The sequence below is a fragment of the Vicia villosa genome, linkage group LG5, assembly GCF_029867415.1.
Source record: "Vicia villosa cultivar HV-30 ecotype Madison, WI linkage group LG5, Vvil1.0, whole genome shotgun sequence".
NCBI lineage: Eukaryota > Viridiplantae > Streptophyta > Magnoliopsida > Fabales > Fabaceae > Vicia > Vicia villosa.
In genome coordinates this window covers 99251976-99269988 of record NC_081184.1, presented here as the reverse complement: position 1 = coordinate 99269988, position 18013 = coordinate 99251976, and the positions used below count along the sequence as shown (strand labels likewise).

At 32.7% G+C, this 18013-nt stretch overlaps 2 protein-coding genes across 2 annotated transcripts; one reads left to right on the top strand and one right to left on the bottom strand.

Annotated features, from left to right (window-relative positions):
* The first annotated feature begins 4139 nt into the window (after window positions 1–4139).
* On the top strand, window positions 4140–7645 carry LOC131601875 (ATPase GET3B-like). The gene is made up of 11 exons (XM_058873785.1): window positions 4140–4380; window positions 4492–4703; window positions 4767–4829; window positions 4927–5037; window positions 6201–6275; window positions 6371–6439; window positions 6525–6590; window positions 6677–6742; window positions 6823–6921; window positions 7022–7153; window positions 7282–7645. The coding sequence occupies exons 1-11, from the start codon at window positions 4245–4247 to the stop codon at window positions 7417–7419; spliced, it is 1167 nt and encodes a 388-aa protein (XP_058729768.1). The 5' UTR covers window positions 4140–4244; the 3' UTR covers window positions 7420–7645.
* Window positions 7588–14353, bottom strand: LOC131601873 (ABC transporter G family member 28). The gene is made up of 14 exons (XM_058873784.1): window positions 13765–14353; window positions 13587–13663; window positions 12354–12629; window positions 11974–12037; window positions 11744–11890; window positions 11596–11630; window positions 11398–11471; window positions 10414–11273; window positions 9926–10222; window positions 9336–9827; window positions 9106–9254; window positions 8663–8952; window positions 8433–8572; window positions 7588–8212 (listed from the first exon to the last, which is right to left on the bottom strand). The coding sequence occupies exons 1-14, from the start codon at window positions 14013–14015 to the stop codon at window positions 8056–8058; spliced, it is 3309 nt and encodes a 1102-aa protein (XP_058729767.1). The 5' UTR covers window positions 14016–14353; the 3' UTR covers window positions 7588–8055.
* Between the last annotated feature and the right edge of the window lie 3660 nt (window positions 14354–18013).

The window sequence follows — 18013 nt, the reverse complement described above, 5'->3', positions numbered from 1 at the left end:
AAAAGCTCTCAAACTTCATCTTCAACCTCACTACATTGCTGTTGTAATATCTTAGTGAGATTAACCTTAAACTTAAGAGAAAAATCACAATTGTGATAATAGCTTATTAAGAAGCATTGTAACTCTTATAAGAATTCGTTTACATTAAATTGTAAGAACTAGAGGAGATCAAGTTGTGATCGAATTCTCTAGAAAGTCTTAGAGGGTATCTAAGCATTGTGTTCCTAAAGTGATCAGGTTGTGGTCAGAATACTCTAGAAGACTTAGAGGTTATCTAAGTGGAAAACCATTGTAATCTTGTGTGATTAGTGGATTAAATCCTCAGGTGAGGTAAATCACTCCAAGGGGGTGGACTGGAGTAGTATAGTTAACAACGAACCAGGATAAAAATCATTGTGCAAATTGTTTTTATCTTACAAGTTTTAAAGCTACACTTATTCAAACCCCCCCCCCCCCCCCCCTTTCTAAGTGTTTTTCTATCCTTCACTTATTACTAACATCATACATGGCCCAATGCCATAAACCATTCTTTCTAATTTATTTTCATAAAACCAAAATAATTCTAATTATTAAATCAATTTCCAATTAAATTAAAAATGAAAATATACGGGTGTTACAACTCTCCCCCACTAAAAGAGTTTTCGTCCTCGAAAACATACCTTAAGTAAAGAGTTTCGCATAGGAGTATTTCATCTGGCTTTCTAGCTCCCAGGTAACATTTCCATCAGTCGGTCCTTCCTAAGCTACTCTGACCAAAGATATCTCTTTCCTACGTAATTGCTTCAGCTTTCGATCTTCAATCCTCACAGGTAAAGCCTTAACCGTCAAGTTGTCTTTCACCACTTCTTAGGGTTTTCTAAACCTTAAGCCTAAAGGCCTATATAAATGCTTCTCCCCTAAAGGTCGCCTTCGGATGAGCGATTCGCCTTCAGCTGAATGACTCGCCCCAGATCATACGAAAAAACCTGAAAGAAGCCTTAAAGCACTTCACGCTTTTACAAGCCATGGTGCTTGAGGGACTGTGTAGTGTTATATTTGTGAGAGTCCCAAAGAGGGGCGATGTTAGGGTTCTCTCCTAGTAAGGCATCACTCAAGCGTTATCTTTATGAGCATGAAGGACTCGCTCAAGCATTATAATGCATATTAAAGAGTCTCTCACCTCACGTGAAATGACTTCTCTTACCACCATAAATATCACCAAACAGGGCTTCTCATGGCCGCAGACAAGCCCTAACCCCAAACAATTAGTAAATCCTTTGGGTATTTGCTCGAAAAATTAGCAAGTGTACTATTTTCACCGATGTAGTTTAAATAGGGGTTAATACCCAGTATCGAACTCGAGTACTGCGTAGGAAATACAAGTTTTACAATTATCCAATTGAACAAAATATCATGGGGTTTAACAAATTAAAGCAATCGTTTTATAAAATATCTTGACTATATGAGAAAGCATGCTAGGGTTAGGTGTTTAAACTGCCTCGCCATAAACTTGACTCCCCAATTTATGAAATATAGTTATAATGGTTTACTACTGAATCTCAAGAATCGTTTTCCTTAATTCCTTAACTGAAAACTTTTGGTGTTTATCTCTAATCCTAATTCCTTAGCCATTAAAGATAACATCAAGCAATATACCACTATTTATCAAGATTTAAATAGTTACTACGGTTAAATCCTCATTCCTAAGCAATTTCACCATAACACTATTGTGCAAAATACGTTGAGTTGGTTTGTCCGACCTAAATCTCAACCATGAATCCGAAAACTATTTGTCGAATAGAAAAGGCATTAAGACTGTTGCACAATAAAGATAAACTCATAAAACTTCAATAACATAAACTGATGGAAATAAGGTTCATAACAATGGCAATTCAGGGACACCCCCTAGCATTGGGGGTTTAGCTACTCATAGTAATATTCGAAGAACTAATAGCAAGGATAATAGACATTACAAAAATTTGGGAATTCTTTGATCTTCAATTGTGATTGCTCTTGAAGATCTTTGTTCTTCTCAATTCGTTTGAACACCTCTTCTCCCTCTGTAATTTCTTCAATAGTCTCCAAGATAATCCTAATGCTTTCCAAAAACTAGGTCTAAATAGTGATAGGTTGTTCTCTTGTGACGCATAATGTCAAAAATGCCCTTAATGAGTCAAAATTTGCAAATACTCAAAAAGTTGAAAAAACTGTGTAACAGCTGACACGGCCGTGTCATTTGACATGGACGCCCGTGTCAGCTTCTGCCCCACACACTCTTGCATCATTTCACCCAACCAAATTGACACGGGTGTGTCATTTGACATGGGTGCCCGTGTCCTCCTCTGCCTTGTGCAGTTTCTTCCTCTTTTTCACATTTTCTAGCGTGCCATAATCTTTCCGCTCTTGTGCTAATTCGTATGGAACTTTTCTCTTGCATCTGAAATCATCACACACTACCAAACCAAGGTTTCAAAAACATCTAATTATAAATAAAAATCAAACAAGTACATAGATGCAAAATATGAAATAACTTAGACAACACGATAAAAACTAAACCATAGTGTTACCGAAATGAGAGATTTTCACCAAATAATCGACAAAAAGTATGTAGAATTGGTGACCGATTAGTATCCCCTACTTGTGTAGGAATATCATGCACATATGTACTTTTTGACATGTACAACATCAATGTTAAATTTTGTTAAATGAGAATTTTGTCATCTATTACGATCTTTTCAACTCCATGGATTCGTATATACATATGATTGCATAAAATACATGACTTCTAGTAAAATATTAGCAAGATACATGTGCGTTCGCAGAGTTTTATTAATTTGATACAATATAAAATGTATTTAGATACACATACAATTTTAAAATGAGTTGTTTAATTGTTAAATGAACAATGATCATATAAACTCAATTGTATTAAATATGTATTGTGCTGATATTGATTCCTGAGATGGAAAAATAGTTGTTTACATGATTATGGAGTATTGTTCAATTTGATACAATATAAAATGTCTATAGATACACATGTAAATTTAAAGCAAGTTACTTAGTTCTAAAATAAATTAATTGAGATATTCGGTTTTTATTATTTTAACCTTTTGTAAGTGGAAATAATTTTAAAGTGAAATAAATTATTGATAGTTTGCATGTATGTTTTATTAGTACTTATATAGTTGAGTTGATAGTTGATTAATACTCCCTTTGACCCAAATTATTAGTCGCTTTGCAAAAAAAATTGTCGCAAATTACAAGACACATTACAATTCCAATGTATTATTAATGATATTTTTTCCAATATAGACTCTATCATTTTTAATTTCAATTCTTTAAATTTCTCTATTATAAAGGAAGGACAATATTATAAAATCATGTATAATTTATCTTTCTCAAACAATATTAATTAGTTTCTTAATTCTGTCCCGCTAACTTGTGCTCTAAGGATATATGTTAAAGATACTTTCATTAAAAAAAGAAATTGACTAAAATAAAGTTGTATTTAAAATTTCAAAAAAGTTGATTGCACGTATTATAAAAAAATATTTCTATAAAATATTTATTACATTGTGCCTTTGAGGCACATGTTAGCATTTGTGTTTCAGTAAAATACATAAAATGTACTCCCTTCGATCACTATTATAAGCAAAAAAATGACCTTAAATCTTGATCACTATTATAAGCAAAAATCATTAATTTTTAAACTAATAAATGCTTGTACTAGTATTATGAGTTTGTCTAACATATGCAATATGTGGAATATTGCACATGTTAAGGCAACTAAAAGTAGTAAAAAAAATATTGAAAAACATTAATTATTCATTAAAAATTATATATTTAATATAAAATACACAAACTTCAAAATAAATTTATCATTTTAAATATCTTAACATGTACAAATTTGCTAGGATAGAAAAATCCTACTATTATATCCTTAATTTAATTCAAAAGTATTTTAATATTGTTAGTTTATTCATCAAATATAAATAATAATATTATAATAAATTTTATTTTGATTTTAATTGTACATGAAATAAAAAAATTAATTATATTTATCTAACTTTCTTAATCCATGTAAAAATAGTTATTTTAGTTTATAATTGTGATCCGAGGATTATAATTTAGGACGGAAATTGATAGATGATTTCAAACATTTTTGTTCTCTCATATTTTTGCAACCTAAACTTAAACCCCTCTTGAACCCAAAAAAAGTGGCCTTCTTCTCACACAGCTTCTCTGCTTCTGCAAACACTTGAGCAATGGCGGCGCTGCTTCGGCACATTTTCAAAACCCAAAAGAACTCCATTCTTCTTCGCAACATCACCACAACCTTCAATACCATCTCCTCCTCTTCGCTCCACCAAACACCTTTCATTCTCCCAACTTTATCTCAAGGTATTTCAAATTTCAAATCACACCAATCTCAACAATCACACATAAAATTCTTCACAAAATTTACAGCATTTTCTAGGGCTTTAATCATATCATTGATGAAACAATGTGCAGTGAGACTGATAGGTAATGCAGCAGAAAGTGTTTGTGGATTTGATGAAATGGTGAAAGGGAATGATAGGAAGTATTACATGCTTGGTGGGAAAGGAGGTGTTGGGAAAACAAGCTGTGCTGCTTCTCTTGCTGTCAAATTTGCTAATCATGGACACCCCACTGTCGTGGTTTCAACTGATCCTGCTCATTCATTGAGTGATTCTTTTGCACAGGTAGTTATTAATGTAACACAACAAAATATATTATAAATTCGAATTTTTTATGTGTTTTTTTAGGATTTGACAGGGGGAAATCTTGTTCCGGTTGAAGGAGTGAGTTCTCCGCTATATGCTCTTGAGGTATGAAAAGTTATTGAACAATTTGATATATTGGTTTATTGTTTTTCTGAACTGTGTGATGTGATTATGTGTTGCTTCTTTGGTTGTTTGATGATAGATAAACCCTGATAAATCGATGGATGAATTCCGGACGGCTGGTCAAAAACTTGGTGGTGGGGGTGCTAAGAGTTTAATGCAAAGTATGGGACTTGGAGCAATTGCTGACCAGGTGGTTTGTGCATTTTGAGTTGAGTGTTTTTTAGTGTAATTGTCGATGGCTTTTTATGCATATGATTTAGGTTTTAAACTGTGGTTTCATATCAGTTGTGATCCCTTATATTGTGATTGCAATGGAGATGTAAAAACATTTAAACGTTGTATATGAATGGGGAAGAAGCCCACTGCACTTTAGCTCCAATCTATAAGAGTAGGGGGATATAAAAAATTGTGCAAATTATAGGAGAATTAAAATTATGAGTCATATCATGAAGTTTTGAGAAAGAGTGATTGAACAGAGATCACAACCTCTCTAACTAATTTCCCCATTAAACTACTTACTTATTAAGGGAAAATGAAATATCCTAACAGACTTGCCACATGAGTTCTCACACTTGAGACTCCTTTCTTAATTCTTCTCTCATACACCCGCCACTTTGGGCCCAACATTTCCTTTGTTAGCCGATACATCTCCTTCCTTTTTAACAAGCTCATTCCTATCACTAGACGAAATAAGATTAGATATGACAATATTAGATAGAATGTTGGGATAGCACCTAAAGCAGAAAATATGGCGGAAAATAGGCTTATTAGGTGATTTGGGCATGTAGAGAGAAGACTTATAGATTTTGTTGTAAAGAGAGTAGATCAGATGGTGAGGAGTCAAGCAACTAGAGGTAGAGGAAGACTTAGAAAAACTATTGAGAAAGATCTCTAGATTAACAAATTGGATCAAAATATGGTCTTGGATAGAACATAATGGAGACCATGTAGTCGTCCCATTTAATGATTGTTATACGATATGACTCTTTTTTTTCTTTCTATCTTGTTTGTTTTGTCATTGTTGGAACATATGATAATAATATGCCAGTATGATATTTGTTTGCGCTTTTTTTATATAGTTAAATGTACTTGTATGATTAACCTGCAAATAATCACTTCATGAAAATAGCAAACAGTTAGCTAATTTAAATATAATATCAGCTATTATCGACTATTACTGAGAAGACAAATTAGAAATTGCTAGATCTTTGAAATAAGTTTCGTGAATTTTGACATTATATTAACAATTTGGTGCTGCAAAGTACAGACTAAATTGTCTGTCTGGTGATATAAGCAAGAAAACTTTAGATTAAATGTTGTTAACATACTCTTGTGTTAATGACATTGCTGTAGTTAGGGGAACTTAAGCTTGAAGAACTGTTGCACACTCCTCCACCTGGAACAGATGAAATCATTGCAATTACTAAGGCATGTATTATTATTTATTTATTTATATTCGGGACATTAGCATAGCATGAAAAATGTGTTCTGATTTGTCACCTGATTATGCCATTTTAATCCAGGTGATGCAATTTCTTGAGTCTGAAGAATATAGTAAGTTCAGTCGGATAGTTTTTGATACAGCACCAACGGTTAGTAACAATTATTAGTTCGTTTTTGATGTGTTTATGCAAACATAGGAAGATAAAAAATAACTGTTTATGTATCTATCAATAGGGTCATACACTTCGGCTACTGTCATTGCCGGAATTCTTGGATGGATCTGTAGGCAAACTTATTAAGGTATAACTAACTGACTTTTTATTTAACTAGGCCATTATCATCTTCATTCTATACTATAATTTTACTAAATCAATTGATCTGTTCAGATGAAGGCGAAATTAGGCTCAGTCTTCAATTCCTTGTTGGGAAAAGAACAACCTCAAAACAATCCTGTAAGCTTTACATTTTTATATTATTATTATTATTATTCCCTCTTTTTAGAAGTCTTATTATTTTGCATTTGAACTTGCAGTTAGACAAACTTGAAAAGCTTAAGGAGAGAGTGGCAAAAATACATGATCTTTTCCATAATCCCGACACTACCGAATTTATAATAGTCACAATTCCTACGGTAATGCTTGTCATCAAATCTGATTGTAAAATACTTTGTCTGCTTTTATATAATTTTCACTTCACTCATATTGTGATTGTTTGATTATGTCCTCATCAAGATTATGGCAATTAGTGAATCGTCTAGATTACACGCATCCTTGAAGAAAGAAAGTGTGCCTGTTAAAAGACTAATCATTAATCAGGTCTTACCTCCTACCTCGGACTGCAAATTTTGTTCAATGAAAATAAAGGTAATCAGGAATTACTCATCCATCTTTCTATTGGTGCTAGTCATGCACGCACGTTGAGGTTTTCACACTTTATTATTGGTCATTTTGTTTTGGTTTGATTGGTTGTTTGTTGATTGGTTTACATGTAGGATCAAATGCGCGCAATCGAAACTATCCACAATGATTCCGAACTTTCTGGCTTGACATTATTCCAGGCACCCTTGGTGGATATGGAAATAAGGGGTGTTCCAGCTCTCAAATTCATGGGAGATAAGCTTTGGAGATAAAACATTCATCGTAGATAATTCACGAAGTTCATGAACATGAATCACATTATAACATTATAGAGAAATGGGGTACTAACAGTTTGTTACATAATTTATTTTTAATTTTTAGATGTTAGTCTTTCTTTTCTTGTTTAATGAATTGTAGTAGCTGATAAGGCAATAAATGTATGTTACAACTAGCAATTCATGCACATCTTTATTGAAAGAATAGAATAATTTATAAATACATTGATAGTGTGATATCATACATTTGGTTGTTATCACCACCAAACCAATTGGTGGAGGAATGAATGATACTGTTAAACTAAACAGCTGTTAAACTATACTGTGTTATGCTGAGCTTGCCGTTGAAGCATATTGAAAACTAATAATTGCTTTGAAAATAGCAATTAGTGAGAAAGGGTAACTTCTAAGAATGTCTAAGGCTACTTTACTTTATCCACACCTAACAATTGCTCTCAAACTTGCTCTGATAATCTTCTACTTTTATACCAGGATACATACAACACATGTCACATTGCTTTACTAGTTGGTGAGCATAGTTCATGACTCATGAGTTGTGTAGCACCAGCCAGAGTCTTGGACATGTAGTCTTTAATTTATCCGAATAAAAAATCAGAGGGTTGAATGCTGAATCTATTTCTTCTGGAATGTCATCATACAAAAAAATGCAAGCATGCGACTAATTATTCCCGTCACAACAAGGAGTCCTAAACATTGGTACCAATGTTTGAGATCATAGCCGTATTTGTGGAGTGCACCACATCGGCTTATTAACCAAACTCCAGAATATCTACATGGCAAAACATGTCATGAATTAGTCAGTATGGAGCACTTAGACCGACACAACATAGACAATAATAAAATAGAAGTGACTTTAATAGAAGTGAGAAGTGATTGTATATAATCTCAACGGTTAGCATCAGACATTGACATATATCAGACACTTAGACATGTTTTAGGTATGAAGTATAAGTGCTACATAGTAAACAAGCATATATTAGAATCCAAACCTTTTAGCATTTGATATAACAAATGCTTCAAGAGCCCACTTGGTGTAGCACAGATCAGATATAAATTCGATATATTTGCTACCTTCTTCATTGTCATAAGTTGCTAGCAGAGTCAAAACTACTGGTAATAACACGGACCACTGCATAACATAAAACAAGAAATGGCTTGTAAGTAAAAGCCAGTGCGGCATAACCACATCAACTATGGTTGAAATGATTTAGATACTTACTAGCTGGGCTGGACCTGGTTGAAGGAAAATTGCCAACACATAAGCTATGCCCGTGACACAATACACCAAACATAGTAGAACAATGTAATTATCTGTGAAAGATGATCTTGGATTGTTGAAGAAATAGAACATGGAGAGATAAACCAAAGGTTTGATAATTGTACTGAAATGGTCAACTGTATCCTTTGAAAGAAAGTAAGCGAGACTACTCATTCCAGAAGCGCTTTCTCTCCAGTAATGTAACTTATCCAATGAGAACGATCTCAGAGCAGCAATCTTGGAAAGGAGTGCTGATAATAAAGACATTATGAAAACTTAGGGTCAGTTTGGCTTGAGAAAACAGACTGAAAATAAGTTGAATATTTTGTAACCAAAAACAGAAAATAAAAAAGAAAATATATTTAGATACCAAATAAGCCTTAACAAATTTAGATGAAACTTACATACTGCAATTACGGTGTATGTATAACCCGTTGCTCCAAACGATTCATCGCTCACTTTGGCAAGTGTTCCTAAACAAACACCAGCCAGCAGCAGAATCAGAAAATCTACAGCTTGCGTTCTAGCTTCTCGCAACCGCTGCTTACCAACTCTGCACGGAACCAATTTAGATCAAATCAAAAATCAAGTTTTGATAATAGTTAGGTGAAATATCCTTCCTCTTGTGACTTGCCTTCCAAGAAAGTATTTGTACTGTGTGAATGATCCTGGTGTAGTCCTATTGGACAAATCGTTTGAAGTTAAGAAGTTGAGTTGAAGATTATCTCTCTTCATCTCAACGTTGCACTTCACGTCCTGCCAAAGTTCTCCGGCAAAAGAAGGTGCGGCAGTAAGCTTTGCATTAGGGTTAGGTCCTCCTTGTGTTGGAACATTGGTTGGAGCAGACATTCCTTCTATAGTATGCAGCATATCCATAGGCACAGGATATCCGTTATGAAGCATCCATCTAACTGGTAGTTGTTTATGGTTCACTCCTGAACTCGCACTTGGTTTTAATATTCCTTCTAAAATGTCGATGTAGTAATCGGGAGGGTTGACACGGTCAGGGACAACGACCCCCATGCTAGAGAAGTACTCTTCCACTTTGTTCACAGGTCCATGATACACTGTAAGACCTCCTTTAGCTAGCAGTATAAAATCGTCAAACATCTTGAACAACGTGTAACTGGACACCACATAAAAACGAATAAACAAAACGACTATTATTAGCAGTCATTCTCTATGTCTTTAGAGTACTCGTAATCATTTTCTATTAAAAATTACCTTGGTTGGTGAAGGACCATACATATGTTTACACCTTCAAGAGCTTCGCGTCTAAGTGCTCTAAGCAGTAACTGTGAAGATGAACTGTCCAAACCGGATGTAGGTTCGTCCAGGATTAGAAGAGAAGGTTCCATAACCATTTCTAATCCGACGTTTACTCTCTTTCTTTGACCTCCAGAGATTCCTCGTTTCTCCACTGTCCCAACCAAAGAATCTCGTATTGCCTGCAGACCCAAGGATTCAATGACTCTTTCAACCACCAACACCTTCTCTTCTTTCGGTAGATCAGCCGAGAGTCTGCAATGACATAAATGTAATAAAAAGTGAGACAAACTGCTATTGTTTCGTGATACACTATTGTCAAATAACGGATATAGAGTTGCTATAGTACTGTAGTATCGTGAAATTTGAACAAACTACTATTTTCCGCGATTTGGCATGCACAAGGAGACAAGAGAATAAGTGATGGATTTCAATATGTTGCATACCTGCATCTGGCACTAAACCACAGATTCTCTTCAACTGTCAAATTTCCATGGACGATATCATCTTGTGGAACAAAGCCAATGATCCTCTTGAATGATCGAATAGAGGACTCCTGACCATTTACAAGAACTTGACCAGTTGTGTGGCATCCAGTTGCTTTTCCAGTTAAAGCAGAAAGAAATGTTGTCTTACCAGCCCCAGATGGACCCATGACTGCAGAAACTCGGCCCGGATATATCTTACCAGTCACACATCTTAACAGATGTTTGTTTTTCCCTTTCAAAGTGAGTGTTAAGTCTTTAAAAGCAACCTCAATCGTAGGCCTTTTCCTTATATCAATGTCATTAGCCATTGAAATCACTCCAGAGAATGTCAAGTTCTTATTTTGTTCCTGTAATGCCTTTTCCTTTTCGATCTGACCGTATGCGTACTTGAAAATTTGACTCTGAGTATGCAACTGCTTACCCCTCGGTGCTTGCTTTTTCACATTCTTATCTCCTATTTGTACATTGAACCCTTCTTGACTATCAGGATCTTGCTCAATATCGTTTATTATTTTTGAGAGGTTGTTTTTATCCTTTTTCTTTCCTTTGGATGCACCACCTCCCATAGGTGGTAACACACCTTTAAAATCCGGCATCTTCGATGTTTTTTTGCGCGAAAATGTACGCGATAATTGGGATTGTAGTCCTGATGCATGTTTCTTAGCAATGTCTTTTGCTGATTTCCATTTTTCTCGCGCTTGTGTTTCTCTCACACTTGCAGCAGCCCTTTCTCTTGATTTCGCCTGTCTTCTTTCTCGAGTCGCGAGAACTTGATCGGAACAGTTGTATATGATAATCAGCAAAAAACACAAGCCGGCCTACATCAAATATTGAATAGTAAGTTCTAACGTGCATTTCCTATTAAACTCGTATATGTAATACTTGCGGAAATAATACAAGCATTGACTTCTTCCTAAATTGAAAAGGTTAAAGATTACTTACAAAAACCAGGAGACCATATGCAGTAATATTTTGATTTGCCGATTTAGGCTCACAACTTGCAAGCCTGAAACATCCTGAGGAAGACAAAAGTCGAGAAAACGGAAAAGGTTCAATGGAATTATCATCTTATATCGCATAAATTAAATCATCCGTCACATCATTGTAAAAAAATCATATAACAGAATCGGATACACTTACTCTCTTGAGCCGTAGAACCTGTTCTGCAGTAATACCTGCAATTCATATATTAACATAATTAGCTTAAAAGAATAATATATGAAAGGTGAATGCAATTCATCGAATATTGAATGTTGGGAAGTAGAAGTTGAGGGAAAAATATTAATACCCTCGACTGCAAGGATTGTGTATGATTGTAGATGGACAATATGCTCCTGCTGAACAGAAAACCTCGCCACTACTTGCAACGTCGGCCCAAAGATCTGCTCCTCCACAACTATGGTTATCTTTTCCAGGAGGCAACTGATATCGATATCTGCAGATTGATTCTGCTGATAAATATTAAAGTATGCCAAAAATACGAATGCACAACGTATAGAACTAAAGGGAAGTACTTACGGTGCGCATATTCCACTAGTTTTATTGAGCTCCCCTCGAGGACAATACGAGCCCAAAGGACAAGCTTCAATAAACGCAACAAATAAATAAAATTAGAACATCAAGAGCGTATAGTAAGTTTAATAACCTCGTGATATAACAACAAACCCGACTCTAAAGAAAACAGATAAACAAATACACTAAAATAACACAAATAATTGATTACGAAGATCGCCATAAGTGCCTACGTCTCCAACAACAAAGCGGTTGCTATCCCCTAGCCACATTTGCATTATGCAGCAATATCAAAGTTCGCAGCGTAATTACAATCGTGACTGCAGCCGCAAATTAGAATCAAGATTGAAGATAGTTGTATTAAATAAGCTTATATAAATGCTTACGTATCATGCATGTGATGCCACGAGGACAAAAGAACCCTTCACAGCAAGGTTGGCAATCAACAGATCTAGCAGGTATTTCCTTCTTCTTACTATTAAGGTCAATTTTCATATTAGCTTTGCAACCCCAACCAGGCTCACATCCATTAAGCCAAGTACTCAAATTACAGTTTAGGTTTGGCTTCAATAAGTTTCCTTTGGCTTTTCCAGAACCTCCTGCAAAACTTCTAGCATATGCTTCTATTTCTCCCGCCGTGCACATCCTTTGTGTAATATCTCCTGAAAAAACAATGTCACCATAAACAAACACACATCGGTACTATCGAAAAAACCGATAACATATAACACTATTAGTCCCTACACACTTTACATTATTAAAGGTATTCTTCTTCTTTATCATCCAATATCTAGGGTATCTTAAAGCTTTCAACCAATGACTAACTTAAGTTTTTGGATGTCCTGTATAGGTTAGTCACGATTTAACCGTGTCAAAAAATTATGGGCCTTATTTAGCCACAACTGTGACAAATATTTTTTTTTTGACCAACTGTGACAAATATTTTATGAGGCCTTTTTAGGAATAGGTTAACCATGACAAATTTTGGGCCATGTGCAGCAGTCCATCCTCAAAGACGGCCCTACTAACAAATGTCACAATGTATGGCTGCGACCGCGGATGGCCAAACATATTTTTGTCATCACCAGAATCGTAGTGTGTGTGATCATTGTCAATAGTGATATGATCATATTAATATCAAGGTTTTAAATCGTCTTCGCGCCCTGGAGACAAAAGTATCAAATTTTGACATCGCCGTCACAATTGCAGTTTGCATACCGTAGCTTAAAAACTTCAAATACTAAGAAATGGTAGATAGAAGCATGGTTTTAAATTGCGGTTGCGGATGCTGAGATTGCAGTCACTGCGGTTGATGCAATGCGTATTGCGATCGTTGCGACGTGAATTTTAATTAAGAGGAGTTATAAATACATCGTTGAAAAACACTTAATGTTAAGATTTTTCATTATATTAGAAATTGAGTTTTAGAGTTCTGAAATTAGACGTTTTGATGAAAATATTTAAAGAAACAAAGACGAAATTGTCTTATGGAGTTCTTAATGCGATCGGAAGTGTGATTCTAAAATCACAATGCAATTGAAGTTTAATACGGTTGCAAGGCTGCCGCATTGACAAAATGCGGTTGCCGCAATTTAAAACCATGGATAAAAGTAAAGTACCTTTCATTTGTTGGGCACACATGGTCAAAAATGTGAGATCTTTGGTGAAATTGAAAGCACCATCCCAATCAGCATCCCTAAAGGAAAAACAAAAAACACACATTTGAATCATCAACACATGAATTATTACAAATTTATGAGATAGAAAAAAAGAACAATGTTGTACAAAGGGACTCACACATCCAGTATGCAATAACCCAACTCTTTCTTGATTGCACCTTTGAAAACATTTGTATAATTGGACATACTATTATACAATTCCTTAGCAAATATCTCAAAACCAGCACCTGAACTACCACCACCGCCACCACCACCACCAGCAGCATTTTTCTGACAAGAAACAAGCTGTGGGCCAGCACTAAAACTGAACAATACAACAATTACAACAACAAAACCATAATGTTTCTTTATTCTATCTCTTTTGTTCATTTTGGCATCAGAAAAGATGCAATTTTTTTTGGTTAATTTATTTACAAAATGTAAGATTTATTATTAACATGACAAAGGGTGAAGGAATTCAACAGAGAGATTGATGATGAACAAGGGTTGAGGAAGATGGAGAGAAACGACAGAGAGAGAAAGAGAGAGAAAGAACAAGAGCTGGAATTTCGGGTTTTCCTATGAAGAAATGGCGGCAAGGAGGAAGAGATGGCGATGTATGAGGGAGCAACATTTGGTTATATGAAAATCAAAGAAATATGTATGAATGGAAGAATGAATGAATGGATGAATGAATTATACAAAAACATATGAATTAGAAATCATTGTGTAATAAAGACAAGTGTCACCACCCTCTCAAAATTTCCTATCATACTAGTAGTATTTTTCTTTCCTCTTTTTTTCTACAAGCTAGTAGATTAATTTAACTTTTGTTACTATTTCAAACATTATTGATTATTACTGTTATTTTATAAGGTGAAACTTTATTATAGTACTCTTTCCTTTTTAAAATAAGTTTCAAAATAAATGTCGTATCTTATAAAATTAAATTTTTAAAATAATTAAATTTTTATCTTTCAATTTTGTCATCTAATTAATATTCTCAATTAATTATTCTTTCAATTAATATTTATGATAATTTGAATACACCAATAGTGAACAAAGATAGTTTGTTAAAAGTACTATTCTCTCTTTTATTTATTATCTTTTTTAATCGGTGTGAAATGACCAACTATAAAAATTAATTTAGAACGGTGGAAGTATTGGTTTAAACATATTACTTTATCATGATTTCATAATATTACTATTAATAGAAATTTTATAATTATATATTAGATAAACAAAAAAAATTTAATTTAATCTAAATCACATTTAATTAGATCAAATTATATTATATAGTACTTAGACCCGTGCAAGGCACGGGTTAAATATTACAAAGTAAACAAAATATTTGAAAAACACTTATAATTTAAATTTATTATTCATTATAAATTTATTGAACTGATGTAAAATTTATAGTAAACAAATATTTAGAAAATCATAATAATGATTATATTATATTAGAAATATTAATGCATTATATTTTAAACAGAAATTCAAATTTTGAAACATAAAAGGCAATAGTAAATTAGTAAGATAGAATTTAAACGTGTTAAATTAATTTTATTATCTTATAATATTTAATTACTATAATTGGAAAAAAGTCTCATATAATTTCGAAAAGCTTTGATTATTATTTTTTTTTAAAGGAAAACAAAAACCAAATACAAAGCTATTATGGTTTATTTATTAATCAATAATTAAAATTTATTAATAAAATTTAAATTAAAAAAATTTATGCATGAATTAAATTAAATTAAATGAATTTATTAATCAAAATTCGATATTGGAAGGTATTAAGCTAGCTAAGGATCTTGGATACAACAAGGTGCTGATTGAATCTGACTCTAAGGAAGCTGTAGATCTTTGTAATGCTATCAATACTAGAAAGAAGACTAGTTGCAGCATTTTGAGGCATATTAATTCAAAGATGGAGGAGGTGGAGATGGTGAAGTTCTCGCACGTTTATCAGGAAATTAATGGCTGTGCCCATCAATTGGCCTTGCATGGGAAACTTCAGGGTTGTGATCTTAAGATTTTTCTTGAGATGCCTTCTTGGTTAAGTGAATTCTTTAATAGAGATCAAAGGGGGGTGTGGTACCCCAGGTTGTCTGTGTTTAGTTTTTTATTGTTTTGGGCTTAGGCCCTCCTTTGTACAAAAAAAAAGAAAAGAAAGAAATGTAGTATTAGTTATGTATCCTAAAAAGTTCCAACTTCAATAAAAAAAATTCTAAATTGCATAAAATATTGCACAATATGCGTGAAATAAAGGAATAAATACATAAAAAATATCAACATATTTTACATTTTTTCTATGCAAATCTAATTATAGCATAAGATGTAAAATTGATCATGACTTCAATTTTGACTGAAAAATTAAATGCCTTCTCCCACATCAGTCACTGTGAAAAAGGAATTAAAAATATTTGACTCAATAGTATATATTCTTTCGTATATAAATATTATTTTTGTTTTGCCATTATTTATAAAAATATTTGAATCAATAGTAATTTTTTCCGTTTATAAAAATTAAATAACACCATTTCAAAATATGTGAAACATTTGTCCCGTTTCATATTAATGAATTTTAAAAAAATGGTCGATAATTTTTCATAAATGTTTATTAAAATAGTCGATAATATTTCAAAAATTGGAAATTTATTATTGATTGATTTGATTTTATCCCTTTTTAATGAATTTTAATGGGATTTATTTTATCTTCAATTTTAAAATAAATTATATTTAAAAAATTAAAAATGGAAAAATATCATTACTATAAATAAAATTAAAAAAATTCATAACAACACAAATTTAAAAATAAATTAAGAAAGTAATTTAAATTAGAACTAAATAAAAATAGATTAAACAAATAAAACTTAATTATATATTATCCAAAGGCAGGCATGTTTCACTTATGTTAATTAGTTAATTTTTAAAATTGTAAATAAAAAAATCATTAAAAAAATATATTCATGTACTCTATAATTGAATGTATGGTACATACATTAATAATATGTGAAAGATTAGTTATTGTCATTTTAAATAATGGTGATACATATTAATTTTATATTGTAACATATTTTAATAAACAATTCAAGATATTGAATTCAAACATATATCCTATTTTAAAGAAACAAAATTTATTAACGTATATAAAAAATATAGTAAAAAATTTAAAATAAAAATCAAACTGTAAAAACTGTAGTTAAAACACCAAAATTTGGTAAATTGTCAGTCATAATTTGTAGTGTAAAAAAAATATTCCAAAATAAAATTAGATGATAAAATTTCCTTGATCTCTGCTATATAAGGTATTAAATGGTGGATGATAGTAAAAGAATTTGTCAGTCAAACATAAACAATAGAGAAGCAAACATAGAGAAGCAAACAGACCAATTTGCTTCTCTCCATACACATGAATTCAAATATTGATTTCAAGATTTTATGCTTAAAGAATCAGTATCAATTTCAAATATTACTTTCAAGGAACAACACAATAATACATTGAATGATAAATTTTAGGTACAACAGTATAATGAACAACAAATTCAAAAAAGAATACAAATTTTAAATAACATTTTAATGAATGACAATAACATAAGTCTCTTCTGGCATTGGACTTGTGGATTATCTCACAGTTGCTTCAAATCTAACAATGATAGCTGATAAGTCTATTCATTCTTGAGAGACTGTCATTTACTTTTGCTTCAGCGCTCATCTGGCAACAAAAAAAACCGATATACAAATATTTGCATCAGTCATTAACATAACTATCATATTTTCAGTTTGTATCTTGATAGACAATGAGACAAACCCAAGCTCATCGGAGCCATGTCGTGAACAACAAAACCTGATATGAGTTATGTCAATTGATATCGAACACCTAGCATTAGCTCAATAACAACATTGTTGTGGACTTTCATAGAACATGTGAAATGCATTATTATTCTAAAGGAACAAAAGGATAAAGGGGGAATTATTACCTTTCCACAGTAAACCCTTTTGAAAATAAAATAACATGAAGTGAAAATGAAGTAAACCTGTCCGGAAACAGCATAGCCGCCACGTTAAAAAAACACTTAATTATTTTTAATACTTGAAATCAAAATCAAAGCATAGTTGCCCATGTTAAAAAAAACACTTAATTTTTTTTTGAATACTTGAAGGGGTTGGTCATGTAAATAAAAGAGAATATTTTATTGGACCAAATGCAAGGGATTGGGAGAAGAGAAATTAGAAATCAGGGTTAGAATTCAAGGGTCTATGTTGAACGGCGCCGTGTTGTATTTCTGAAACCCAATCAGTTTGCTTTTAATTTTTGTTTTGATAGCTAAAAATATTGAAGAAAGAAAATTGAATTTTTTTATTTCCTATTCCCAATTTATATT